General features: G+C 37.6%; 1 protein-coding gene across 3 annotated transcripts in view; it reads left to right on the forward strand.

The window, feature by feature from the left end:
- THADA (THADA armadillo repeat containing) overlaps nt 1–13,978 on the forward strand; it is a 312,182-nt gene that overhangs the window by 21,431 nt on the left and 276,773 nt on the right. For all 3 annotated transcript variants that reach the window (XM_079941582.1, XM_079941583.1, XM_079941584.1), the window contains 6 exons: nt 1,022–1,242; nt 2,506–3,203; nt 4,844–4,995; nt 5,922–6,077; nt 6,777–6,899; nt 12,405–12,528. In XM_079941582.1, the coding sequence (XP_079797708.1) occupies nt 1,022–1,242; nt 2,506–3,203; nt 4,844–4,995; nt 5,922–6,077; nt 6,777–6,899; nt 12,405–12,528 (1,474 nt within the window). The remainder of the gene's footprint in view (nt 1–1,021; nt 1,243–2,505; nt 3,204–4,843; nt 4,996–5,921; nt 6,078–6,776; nt 6,900–12,404; nt 12,529–13,978) is intronic.

A 13,978-nucleotide genomic window follows, 5' to 3' on the forward strand; every position in this document is an offset into this window, starting at 1 on the left:
TGAGCCCTCATGCCACAACTACTGAAGCCCCTGCGCCTAGAGCCCATTCTGTGCAACGAGAAGCCACTGTAATGAGAAGACTGCGTACCACAGGGAACAGTAGCCCCCGCTCGTCGCAACTAGAGAAAGCCTGCACGCAGCAACGAAGACCCAACGCAACCAAAAATAAATAAATTAATTAGAAAAAGTTTTTTTAAAGAAGTGAATTTAAAAGTTTTTTGCATAGTCAGAATCTTTCTGGTAACCTTTTTCCCTTATAGTTAGTGACTTCCAAAAATTTGGATAAAGCAGAAAGAAGACAATAATAGTCACCTGTAAATCTGTCTCACAAAGATAATCATTATCAACATTTTGGGGTGTATATCCTTGTTTTTTTCTAGTGTTGTTTGTTCAGTTCCATCTCTCAGTATCGTAAAAGATATTTGTGTTATTAAAATTAGAGATTAATGTATAGATATATACAGTAATAACTTTTTGATAAATGTTATCTTTATTAAGAATAACCCAAATATTGTACTAGAATCAATTGTTCAGGGAATTTGATTGTATGGAAGGTGTAAGTTGATAATACAGTTCTTGTATTTAGTACTAGCAGTTTTTTTGTTCCTTACTGTTTTATCTAGGAACTTATTTTAGTTCTTTACTAAGAGCAAAATGGCTTTATACAAAATAGATGTATACTGTTTTATGAGCTTACACAAAGTAATTATCATTGGATAAAGTTAAAAATTTTAATTTCTCAAATCACCTCTAAAAAAGCATTAGTTAATAATCTCATCCACCTGCAGGTGGCAATGTGTTGCACTCTCCCAGTACATTCAAACCAGCAAAATGGTTCATGTATTTAGATTCAATTTTTTTCCTCTTGATATAATAATTTTAACACTTGTGGGTTTTTCACCTTTAGATTCAGTGTTTTTCCTAGGACATTTCAGGGGAAAGAGAATTTTGGATTTATGTTTTGGGATATCTGGAAAGTTTTAGAAGCTTTATGTGTATCAGCTCTGTCATATTTTTCCAGATTAGTAGTTTGCTCCTCCGTTCAGTGGACCACACCAGCATCCCCGAGTGGCTTTTGAACTGCTGCAGGAGCCTTTGTGGTGCTGATGTCTCCCAGTCAGCTCTCTTATTCCTGTGTCAGGGGACACTCACCATGTTGGATTGGCAGGATGGGAGGATGGGCCCCAGTGGGGAGGCCCTGCTCTTGGATACTGTGCGTGTTCTGTTCACCTTGAGTTCACAGTGAGTTTTGTCTCATATTTTGCTTTGCTTGTCAGATATTTAAAAGATGGCAGCTGAGCTGGCTTACTTAGTAATTCAATGAAAAGTGGTCAGGATAGGGCTTCCCCGGTGGTGCAGTGGTTGGGAGTCTGCCTGCCGATGCAGGGGACACGGGTTCATGACCCAGTCCGGGAGGATCCCACGTGCCATGGAGCGGCTGGGCCCGTGAGCCATGGCCGCTGAGCTTGTGCGTCCGGAGCCTGTGCTCCGCAACAAGAGAGGCCACAACAGTGAGATGCCCGCGTACCACAAAAAAAAAAAAAAAGTGGTTAGGATAATGTTAAATTAAAAGGGAGATATGTGTAGGGACTGAAGTGGGTATGAAAGTAGAACAGGAGAAGATGGGATGATGGGAGAGAGAGAGAGAAATTATTGGTGCAAGTTAACCTGTAGCGAACACTTGTAAAATTAATTTTAACCTTCAGTCTTGCATTAGATAATGCAAGCATTTAAAAAAAATTATAAGCACTTCTATACATATAATGCTTTAGAGTTTACGAATAACTTCAGCATAGGTAGTTCAGTGTGATCCTCACATGTCTGATAGATAGGATAGGAAATCTAATCTGTTGAATGGGTAAAGTGAAGCTTAGAAAAGTAAATGCTTACCTAATAGCCTATTGCTTTTAAGCACCTAAACCAGAAATGTAATGAGGTCTTCTGACTTCACTGGATTGTATTTTGTGTTTTTTTGATATAAGTTGTGCATATTTTAAAGTAATTTAAAAATTATTCTTCATTGTTTATTTTATAACGGTTTATTGAGATATAATTTACATACCATATAATTCACCTATTTAAAGCATGTAGTTCAATTTTTTTTTAGTATGTATATTTACAGCGTTGTGCAGCTATCATCACAGTCAACTTTAGAATATTTTCATTACCCCAGAAAGAAGCCCCATTCCCACTAATATTCCCTAGCCCCTCAGTATATTTTAAAACACCTGTTAAAGATGCATCTCAGTCAAAATAATGAACATTTCCATCACCTGCAAAAGTTTCCCTGTGTCCTTTTATGGATTAGTTTTTACGAAATGGAAAGATTCATATGCAAATTTGAGATCTGTTTTGGCTTTGTAATTTTTTGTTGTAAATTTAATAATGATTCAATTTTCTGATCATTCTTTATATTTTGTATTGATATTTTTAAAGTCTGAGTGATTATAAAATGAAATTCCTTTTACTAGTCAGTATAAAATAATATGACTTATTTTTCTTCAGGATCAAGGAGTCAACTCTGGAAATGTTTCTGTCTAGAATTTTGGCATCTTGGACTAATTCAGCTATACAAGTCCTTGAATCAAGTTCCCCAAGCCTAAAGGACCGTCTGAATGGGAATTCAGATGTGGTTAGGAGACTTTTGGAATATGTCTATACCCACTGGGAACATCCATTGGATGCTTTGAGACACCAAACCAAAACCATATTCAGAAATATTCTCCAAATGCACCAGCTTGCCCTGCAAGAGTCAGGTTCAGATTTGGCTGCTGATGGTTTCATTTTTCAACTGACTGAGAGTCTTCTGCGATTGGAATGGCATAGTAAAGGAAAGTACACATGCCTTGGTTGTTTAGTAGATTACATAGGAATTGAACATATTTTGGCATTAGCTAAAACTATTCCATCGCAAATCTTAGAGGTGATGGGGGACCAGTCCTTGGTGCCTTATGCAAGTGACCTCTTGGAAACCATGTTTAAAAGTCATAAGAGTTGTTTGAAATCCCAGGCTGTTGACAGCACTTGGATTGACAAGTGGCATGAGACTTGGGTTTCTCCTCTCCTGTTTATACTGTGTGAAGGAAATCTGGATCAAAAATCTTACGTGATTGATTATTACTTGCCAAAATTATTGAATTGCAACCCTGAAAGCTTAAGCTACATGGTAAAGATTCTTCAGACTTCTGCTGATGCTAAAACTGGTAAGAAAATGAATTTTTTTGTTTTAGTAATTTCTAGTTAGGATGCTTAACTTTAGGTACCTAGGCAAATTTAAATATTATCATTTCTGTTAATAGTAAAGGAGGATATTAAATATAGAAATTTTGGGTTGAAACGAATGTTCCTGTACCTAGCTGAATAGAGTTTTTTGGCTGAAGTCATTTCTACAGGCTAAGGATTGATCCCAGTTATGATTATGAGGTTTCCTTTATTACTAGGTTTTAATTCATTTTACCAAGTTTTTATTATTTGGTTGTCAGACTGGAGTAAACGTTTGTGTGTTTTATATAATTTGCTTATTCAAGTGATTGAAATAGTAATTAAAAGTTGCTTTAGGCAAGGTTAAAGACAGGTAAATTGGCAGTAGCAAGTATTTGTCTCTGGGAAAGAGATAAAAAATTTAGAAGCATGACCCCAGGAAACAGCTCTCTCTGGTCATTTAGAATAAGCATAAACATCCCACTGAAACTCAGTAACCTTGAAAGAATCACTGCATTGAAGCATAATTTAGTAATTAAGATATAAAACGATGATCCTGACTCCTCATGTAAATCTTAAAATTATCATATTCTGTTTAACAAAGCAGGAATATGGTACCCTCCACCACATTTTAAGAGTATTTCTAACTAAAATTTAAGTTAAAATCTTTCAATCCTTCAAAGAATAACCATGAGATAGCTGGAAAATTTGATTCCTGTACACAAAAATGAGCCTTACTTATAATTTTTAACAATAATCATCCTTGCATTTTTGAGAAGCCGTCTAGAGCTGAGGATCCGTGAATCTGTTCTGAAGCTAGGCAGTCTTTATTTTAAATCAAGATGTCCTGTGAGCCAGAGCTCCCTGTCCCCTTAGTAACGGCTGATGTCCTGGACTCTGAAAGCATCAGGTTCTTTGTGATCCCCCTTTTATCTCCTTTGCTAAGAAGAAACAGTAACTCCAAAATATACAGATCGGTTCAGTGTTTGTTTTTAGAGAAATAATGGTCTTTAGCCACTGAAGTGTTTTTCCTATTTTCGGCTGAAAGTCATTTTAGTTATTTTTATTGTTTTAAATATTGCTTCATGGGCTTCCCTGGTGGCGCAGTGGTTGAGAGTCTGCCTGCCGATGCAGGGGACACGGGTTCATACCCCGGTCCAGGAAGATCCCACGTGCCGCGGAGCGGCTGGGCCCATGAGCCATGGCCGCTGAGCCTGCGTGTCCGGAGCCTGTGCTCCGCAACGGGAGAGGCCACAACAGTGAGAGGCCCGCGTACCACAAAAAAAAAAAAAAAAAAAAAAAAAAAGATAAATATTTCTTCACTTGATTTTTTTCCTGATTGACGTGATGGTCTATTTTCTGTCAAGGGAAAGGTAAAAATATTAGCCAAAAATTATGATTTTTTTTAAGTTAACAATAAGTGGATTATGCTTACTGAAATTATTGATTTAAGAACTATTAAATCCTTTTCAATAATGATTTTATAATAGAAACACTAATTCATGTTAGAATTTAGCTTAAAATATGATTTTTGTTTCTTGAAATGTTAACTGGAAACATGTGAATTTTGTAGTTTTTAAATAGCACAGTGGTGGTCTTTGTTACTGTGTTTTGAACCAAGAGTAATCTTTTCCATCCTTAGGGTCTTATGACAGCAGAGGGGCTCTGGGAGCTTTGATGGCTTGTCTACGAACAGCTAGAGCTCATGGACATCTTCAGTCTGCAACTGATGCCTGGAGGGACCTTGTGTCCAGTGCAAGAATAAAGCAAGGCTTAATTCATCAGCACTGCCAAGTAAGTAAACAGAATAACTGGGAATTCATACATGCGGTAGATCCCTGATTCATTTAACAGTGCGATATAGAAGCCCCTACATTATGCCCAGCACTGTTTTAAGGGCTCCATAAGAAGGATGAATAGAAAGGGAAGAGTATAGACATTGCACTCAGGCTGCTTAAAGTTTAGTTGAGAGAATAAGGAAACCTGCCTAAGACAACTGGAAACTCTTAAAAGACAATGCAGGTACAAGTGTACCTTTATGCATAAAGACTGGGGGAGCTTAGAAGAGATTGATCTGAGTATAGATGGTGGTTGAGTAGGAAAGTGATACATGTGATCTGAGGAGGGGAAGCACTGGCGCCTACTCAAAATGGAAGGACACAGTAAACAAGGGCTGAAGGGTGACTAAAGACATCGTTTGGCAGGAGTGGAGTATTTTGTCCATTTTATGGAAGCCTCCAATGCTTGGTTGAAGACTTCAGATTTTATCCAGTTGGTAACTGGGAAGCAGAGCCACTCTGCCTTCAGCCAGGAAGTGGCATAAATGGAAACAGATACGAGTTTCCAGAGTGGGAGCAAAAAGAAACCAGTGAGATGTTCAAGACAGTAATTGGAGAGTGAGATGATGTGGTCCTGGGGCAGAGTGGTCACTGAGAAAAAAGAATGAAGTTGAGCATTACTGTGGAATAAGAATCTCTAAGATTTTTGACTTTAATAAAATACCCAATTTACACATTTAATAAAATAATTTTATAGGAAATAACCACAGGAACTTTGGGATTATGGAACCTTTCTGAAGTACACATGGGTAAACTGAGATTTACCTTCCCTCCCCCCCCGCCCACCTTTGGTAGCCTGTGTAAATAATTAAACCCGTCAAGTGGTTTAGGCTTTGCTTATTTCATTGAAAAATTAACATTTTATTGCTTGGTGTATTTTAGGTACGGATCGATACGTTAGGCTTGCTTTGTGAAAGTAATCGAAGCACAGAAATTGTTTCCACAGAAGAAATGGAGTGCATTCAGTTCTTTATCACATACAATCTTAACAGTCAGTCTCCAGGAGTGCGGCAACAGATTTGTTCTCTTCTTAAAAAGGTAAAATTTCTCCTCCGAAAGTGTAGGAAAGTGGTGAACTTTGCTCTGGAATTATTTTTAAAAAGAGCCCAGATCCGAGGAGAGTGTGGGAATAAGGGTCATGGGATTGGAGTACCACAGCTCTTCATGGCCCTTCTGTGAACGCTTTGTTCTGTGATTCCATAAAGTTCATATTTGGGGTTAAAATCCAGAGTGAAAAGTCCTTTCACTTTGGTGTAATAAGTCAGCCTTGAACTCTTTTTTTGAAAGGAAAAAAAAAATCTAGCACTGGAGTTTTCAGGGTATAAGGTATTTTAAGAAAACTTTAGTAAGAGGTGGAAGGAGGTCTTTGTATTTTTATTGTTCCTGTAAGTGCCTCAAGAAATAGTCATTATTGAATAATTCGGCTTGAATTAATCACCTGATACACTTCTAGGGTGAAGAGTGGGTAGAGAGTAGAAGTGAGTATATCATCTTTAGGTTCATGCTGACCTAAAGGAAATAGAACTGTGGCTTTATGACTGTGGATTCTGATTTGCAGTAATATTTGGTTTTTGGTTTTTAAAATGTAAAGGTTAATTTTCTGTTGAGTTTAAAAACCAGTATTCCCCTTGCCTGATGTTTTAGTCTAAAGAATTTAGAAAGTTCTTCCTTTGCCTTTTAAGCTGATGTTTAAGGTTAATGTGGCTTATGTATGCTTCATTTTTCTTCTTCTCAAAGTTGTTTTGTAGGATACAGGAAAGTTCTCAGGTACTTTATAAACTGGAACAAAGTAAATCCAAACATGAACCAGAGAATGAGTTAACCAGACAGCACCCTTCTGTATCTTTACAGCAATATAAGGTAGGTGATAAATTTCTAGATATACAGATTTTTAAGAAACCTAAAACAATTTTGAATAAACATTAAAGAGAAGTAAATACTCTTGGTGAATAGTATTTCTGTGCTTTTTTCCTTCAAGCTGGGTTGTACATATTCCTTCTAGTGCTTTGGAACTTCTCTTAAGGTAGCCTGAGTTGCGGAACCAGTGCTGGACTTGAAATCTGTTATAGAATAACATTCTGGGAAAACTGGACAGCTACATGTAAAAGAATGAAATTAGAACACTCCCTAACACCATACACAAAAGTAAACTCAAAATGGATTAAAGACCTAAATGTAAGGCCAGACACTGTAAAACTCCTAGGGGAAAACATAGGCAGAACACTCTGACATAAATCACAGCAAGATCCTTTTTGACCCACCTCCTAGAGAAATGGAAATAAAACCAAAAATAAACAAATGGGACCTAATGAAACTCAAAAGCTTTTGCACAGCAAAGGAAACCATAAACAAGACGAAAAGACAACCCTCAGAATGGGAGAAAATATTTGCAAATGAAGCAACTGACAAAGGATTAATCTCCAAAATTTACAAGCAGCTCATACAGCTCAATATCAAAAGAACAAATAACCCAATCCAAAAACGGGCAGACAACCTAAATAGACATTTCTCCAAAGAAGATATACAGACTGCCAACAAACACATGAAAGGATGCTCACCATCACTAATCATTAGAGAAGTGCAAATCAAAACTACAATGAGGTATCACCTCACACCAGTCAGAATGGCCATCATCAGAAAATCTACAAACAATAAATGCTGGAGAAGGTGTGGAGAAAAGAGAACCCTTTTGCACTGTTGGTGGGAATGTAAATTGATACAGCCACTATGGAGAACAGTATGGAGTTTCCTTTAACAAACTAAAAATAGAACTACCATATGACCCAGCAATCCCACTACTGGGCATATACCCTGAGAAAACCCTAATTCGAAAAGAGTCATGTACCACAATGTTCATTGCAGCTCTATTTACAATAGCCAGGACATGGAAGCAACCTAAGTGTCCATCAACATATGAATGGGTGAAGAAGATGTGGCACATATATACAATGGAATATTACTCCGCCATAAAAAGAAACGAAATTGAGTTATTTGTAATGAGGTATCGGATGGACCTAGAGACTGTCATACAGAATGAAGTAAGTCAGAAAGAGACAAAACAAATACCATATGCTAACACACACATATATATGGAATCTACAAAAATTAAAAATTGTTCTAAAGAACCTAGGGACTGGACAGGAATAAAGACTCGGACGTAGAGAATGGGCTAGAGGACACGGGGAGGGGGAAGGGTAAGCTGGGACAAAGTGAGAGAGTGGCATGGACATATATACACTATCAATTGTAAAATAGATAGCTAGTGGGAAGCATAGCATAGGGAGATCAGCTCGGTGCTTTGTGACCACCTAGAGGGGTGGGATAGGGAGGGTGGGAGGGAGACACAAGAGCAAGGAGATATGGGGATATATGTATATGTATAGCTGATTCACTTTGTTATACAGCAGAAACTAACACACTATTGTAAAGCAATTATATTCCAATAAAGATGTTAAAAAAATAGAATAACATTCATGAGCTAACCTCGATGTTTTACAGCTTATGTGAGCCAGATGAATTTAGTACTTTAAAAAAAGGTAATTGGCAGCCCTGATTCCTCCACCCCTACCCGGGGTAGATGACTGCTGCATCTGAGTGTGTTTCCCCTTTCATCTAACATGATTTAACAGTAGCTTGATGTTTGTGACTCCTGGCCCATGGTCCAGTTACAGAGCTTCCTCTCTATCCTGTTTTTTGGAGTGAACTTGAAGAATAGGACTGGATTTCAGGCCACCAGGTTAATGTCATGGATGGATCCCCAGTTATAGCAGCTCCAGTCTGGGCCAGGGCTCAGCTTGACCACCTTCAATTTCTGTCCCATCGGAACAGAATGAGCTTTCACTGGTTTCTTACTCCAAATCTTTCCTCTCAGAAGCAGATGCTTATTTTCTCCTAAGACCCAGATAGAGGACAGAGCTCATCTATTTTATTTCATTTAGGGAAACAAGTATAATAAGTGATATATTGGAACCATGCTATACTTACTACCTACTAAAGGTTAAAAATCATCTAAAGAAGAACATTCCTATACAAAGCTGAAATCAGCTTCATCTTCGTAAAATCTCAACAACAAAAGATGAGAAAGTCACAACCTAAACTTGAAGGACATGATCAGTAACAATTCTGCCACTGACTACTTGGCTTACTTTCATGAGTCTACTTAGCTATAAGTGGGATGAGTAACCTCTGTGAAATGGTTAGTTTTGAGGATTAAACAAGAAATGTTCTTTGCAAACTCTAGATCACTCTAAAAAGCCTTCCTGGGCATCATTAAAAGTAACTAGAGTACAGAGCATTTACTGTGTGTGTCTAACAGTTATGTTTTAGCCCTTTTTAGATCATTGCTAGATGATCTCAGAAACACCTTGCTTCTTTTTGCAGGGGATAAAATGACATTTGTGAAATCTCAATTAGGTACTTAGAAACACAAAACTGATTTTGTGGTGTGACATTCTGAATTTTCATGTATGCGTGGTTTCTTCGTTTTGCTTATGAATATATTTTTTGAAAACTAGTCCTTTAGAGTCTTGATCTGAGTCAGTCTCATAGTTCTGATATTTTCTCCCACCTGTAGGCTCTTGTGGCTTTTGGAGGTTGCAACTTCGGAACTGTTGTATCATCGTCATTAGAATAGTGGGTGTCGTGTGCGGTGTGTGGTGGACTCAGTGCCAGTCAACAGACTAAGTGCTGGGAGAAGAGAAGGCTATGAGTGGGAAAAGGTGTCTTCTAGTCTAGTGAAGGAGGTTATTTCATACTCTAGTATAATAGAGTACTTAAAAATGTTAGCTAGAGTACTTTCAAGTATAAAATGCTTTAGATCTGTGTTCTCCTTTAATCTTTAATAATGAAACTGTGAGATGGGCATTATTATCCTCACTTAACAAGTCAGATAAGTGAAGCTTGGAAAAGTTGAATGAGCAAACTATCCAAGGGTCCTCAGCCAGGAAGTGGTAGAGCCTGACTACAATCTATATCTGCTCTGGACAACCAAATCGGAATAGTTTCTTCCCTAGTACCAGCTTGAGGGAAGGCTTGGAGGTAAGACAGTACAGGGAAAATTTGGAGAATGGTGAATTCACTAGTATGAATGACATATAAGATACCTGAGGGACAGAGGATTTTTTTTTTTTGGCCACGCCCCACAGTATGTGGGATCTAAGCCCCCCAACCAGGGATCAAACCCATGCCCCTTGCATTGGAAGCACAGAGTCCTTTTTTTTTTTTTTAACTCTTTGTTTTTTAAAAAAATATTTATTTATTTATTTGGCTGTGTCGGGTCTTAGTTGCAGCATGCAGGATCTTTCGTTGCAGTGCGCAGGCTCTTTCTTGCGGCGTGCAGGCTTCTCTCTCATTGTGGTATGTGGGCTCTAGAGTACACGATCTCTCTAGTTGTGGCACGTGGGCTCTAGAGCACTCGGGCTCAGTTGTTGCAGCATGCGAGTTCCACGGCATGTGGGATCTTAGTTCCCCAGTGAGGGATCGAACTCGTGTCCCCTGCATTGGAAGACAGATTCTTAACCACTGTACCACCAGGGAAGTCCCCGGACAGAGGAATTGAATAATGGGAAATGAGTTAGAAAATCAATTTGGGGATGGGTAGCAGAGAGTTTTGAATGCTAGGCCATGGTATCTGGAATCCTCACCAAGGACATTAAAAGGGACTAGAGCATATATTGAGCCCTTACTATGTGTGTAGTACAGTGTGTTCAGGACATAAATGTCTAAATTGTGGTTCCTGCCTCCATTGTGGTTACAGTCTGGTTGAGGGAAAGAACAACTATATCTGAAAATACAATTGACAGTGCAGTTAGGATAAGATGAATCCTAAAGGATGAACTTGTTGCCATTTAATGTGAATACTATACTACTCATTTATAATTAACACTAGTTTAACTGGGATATTTTCAATAACTACCCTATTCCTTTGAAACCCAATAGAATTAATAAACTAGTAAACTCTTACTTAGGGCTTATAAGGGCCTACAGGATAAATCCCCAAGATTGTATGTCCTTAACCAAGGAAATGAATGCAGGAATCCTATCTAAAGATGGTTGGGACTAGGGCTGCTTATATGCTGCTTAGTTACAAATATATGTTGTCAGGGCATAGCAGCGTATGAGAGGCTTGAGAATCGCTTTTCCTTATATGTTTTTCCTTTGGTCTTATGGAGAAATTATTATTATTTTTAATTAGAGGAGGAAGACTTTATCCTGGATAAACTATTTCCCACATTGCTTTTTTTATTGCATTTTACTAAAAGTTTTCATTTCTAATCATTTGTATAAACAGAAAGGTAGAATAGGAGTCTCAGAGAGGCAGATAGAAGACAGTGGAATAGCTAGATCTTTGTCATGAAATATGTCATTATAGCCAGATACCAAGTATTTATCAAATGTATCAAGTAGTATATATTGGATACGTCTTTGGTCATTTTAAAACTTTAAAAAAAAGTATATATACCTTTGATGCCTGAATGCTTCTAGTGAAGAAAATCAATATTCATATAACTTTAACACAAGTCAGGGCAGAATGGATCATGTTTTCACCAGAAAAATGTTTTTTCTGGTCTGGACTACATTTAGAATTGTACTTTTTGTTGTTGTTGTTTTTTTAACTTAAATCAGGTATAATTGACATAATAGTTTCAGGTGTACAACACAGTGGTTAGACATTTGTATATATTGGGACATGATTACCACATTAAGTCTAGTTAACATTTGTCACCATACAAAGTTAGAAAAAGTTTTTTTTCTTAGCAACTTTCAAATATACAATGTAGTAGTATTAACTATAGTCCCTCTACTATACATTACAGCCCATGGCCTATTTATTTTATTTTATATCTGGAAGTTTGTATCTTTTGACTCTATTCACCCATTTTTCCAAGTCCTCCCCCACCCGACCCCTGGCAGCCACCAGTCTGTTCTCTGTATTTATGAGGTTGGTTTTTGTTTTTAATTTTTTAATTCTATATAAAAGAGAGATCATTAAGTCTTTGTCTTTTTCTGTCTGATTTATTTATCTGTTTATCCATCCTTGGACACTTATGTTGTTTCTATATCTTGACTGTTGTAAATAATGCTGCAGTGAACATGGGGGCACACATATCTCTTTAAATTAGTGTTTTCCTTTTCTTCTGTACTTCTTGTTGACTCTACAAAGATAGGGTTCACTGAAGTCATGAGCTCATGGTCAAGGGTGCCAATCTGAATTGTCAAGCAAAGTGAACAACTAATATTGTTTTAAAAAATCTTTTCTCTCTAAATTAGAAAAAATATCACTCTTCAGAGTAATAGTAGTGATACTTTCAAGATAACCTATTGTGAGTTAGCTCAATTATATTTACTGTAATTTTTCTTTTTTAGAATTTCATGTCATCCATTTGCAACAGTCTTTTTGAAGCATTATTTCCTGGCTCTTCCTACCCAACTAGATTTTCAGCTTTAACCATTTTAGGCTCAATAGCTGAAGTTTTTCCTGTGCCAGAAGGTAAGTTTTCAATCATGTTTGGGGAAAGTATTTGTTTTCTTGCAAAACATACTTTTTCAATATTTTGTTTTACTTGAAGTTTCAGGTTTGTTGTCTTTTGTTTAGATTCTTATCGAAGGTGTAAGTCTCATTATATAATTCTTATTTGGACATAATTCAATTTGCCAGTAAGGGGCATAAGGGAGAGAAACTTTACAGTGATTGTTATTTGCTGACCCGAAACTAGAGTTTTCATGGATTATGCTTATTATGAGATGAGCTGCTGCCCTCATTCCCTTAATTTGTATGTTGCTATTTTAGGATAGTGCCCAATCTGTTCTCTAAGTTTAAAAAATTAAAATAATAATAGTTTCTCTTATGTATAACATTCCTCAGTGAGTCTCTGTGGTTAAAATGTGGTTTCCCTTATATGCTGTCTGTTTCATAAGTCTGAATCTGGTTTTGGAAAGACAATATAAGGATGTCATTTCCAGGCATTCTGGTTTAATCATACCCTTTGTATCTCCTCTGTGGGGTACTCAACAGGATGAATATTTAACTTCTTTCTTTGCGTTGTTTTATTTTCCTTTTTTTAAAAATATTTATTTATTTATTTTTGGCTGTGTTGTGTCTTCATTAATGCACACAGGCTTTCCCTAGTTGCCGCGAGCGGGGGCTACTCTTCACTGCACTGCATGGGCCCCTCATTGCAGTGGCCTCTCCCGCTGCGGAGCACAGGCTCCAGATGCACGGGCTTCAGCAGTTGTGGCTCGCGGGCTCTAGAGCACAGGCTCAGTAGTTGTGTCGCACAGGGCTCAGCTGCTCCGCAGCATGTGGGTTCTTCCCGGACCAGGGCTCGAACCCGTGTCCCCTGCATTGGCAGGCGGATTCCCAACCACTGCACCACCAGGGAAGCCCTTATTTTCCTTTTTGACAAGAAATGATTCTTTTTATCTCCATACATGAATGTATGTGTATTTTAATGATGATTTCTTGTTTGTGCTCAGTCTTGCTTGACGGTGGACGAACAGGAAAATGTACTGCTCTTTTGGAGGGAATGGCCAAAGGACCAGGGAACTTTATAGTTGGACTGTTTTTTTTAGTTTAAATTTTTAGGCAAAGTATAATTTTTTGGCAGTTATTTGCTGTTAATACAGACTTGCTTCATTTGAAGAACACCAGTTTTTTCAAGTTTTTGTTTTGAAAAAGTTGAAACTAACAGCAAAGTTTCAAGAATAGTTCAGTGAACCAACAAAGTTTCAAGAATAGTTCAGCCATGAACCCTCTACTTAGATTCGTAAGTTATTTTGCAATATTTGCTTTACCTCACTGTTTCTCTCTCATTAATTTTCTTTCTTTAAAAATTTTGTTTTATTTTTGGCTGCGTTGGGTCTTCATTGCTGTGTGCAGGCTTTTCTCTAGTTGCGGAGAGAGGGGGCTACTCTTGGTTGCGGTGTGTGGGCTTCTCATT

The sequence above is a fragment of the Stenella coeruleoalba genome, assembly GCF_951394435.1.
Source record: "Stenella coeruleoalba genome assembly, chromosome: 13".
NCBI lineage: Eukaryota > Metazoa > Chordata > Mammalia > Artiodactyla > Delphinidae > Stenella > Stenella coeruleoalba.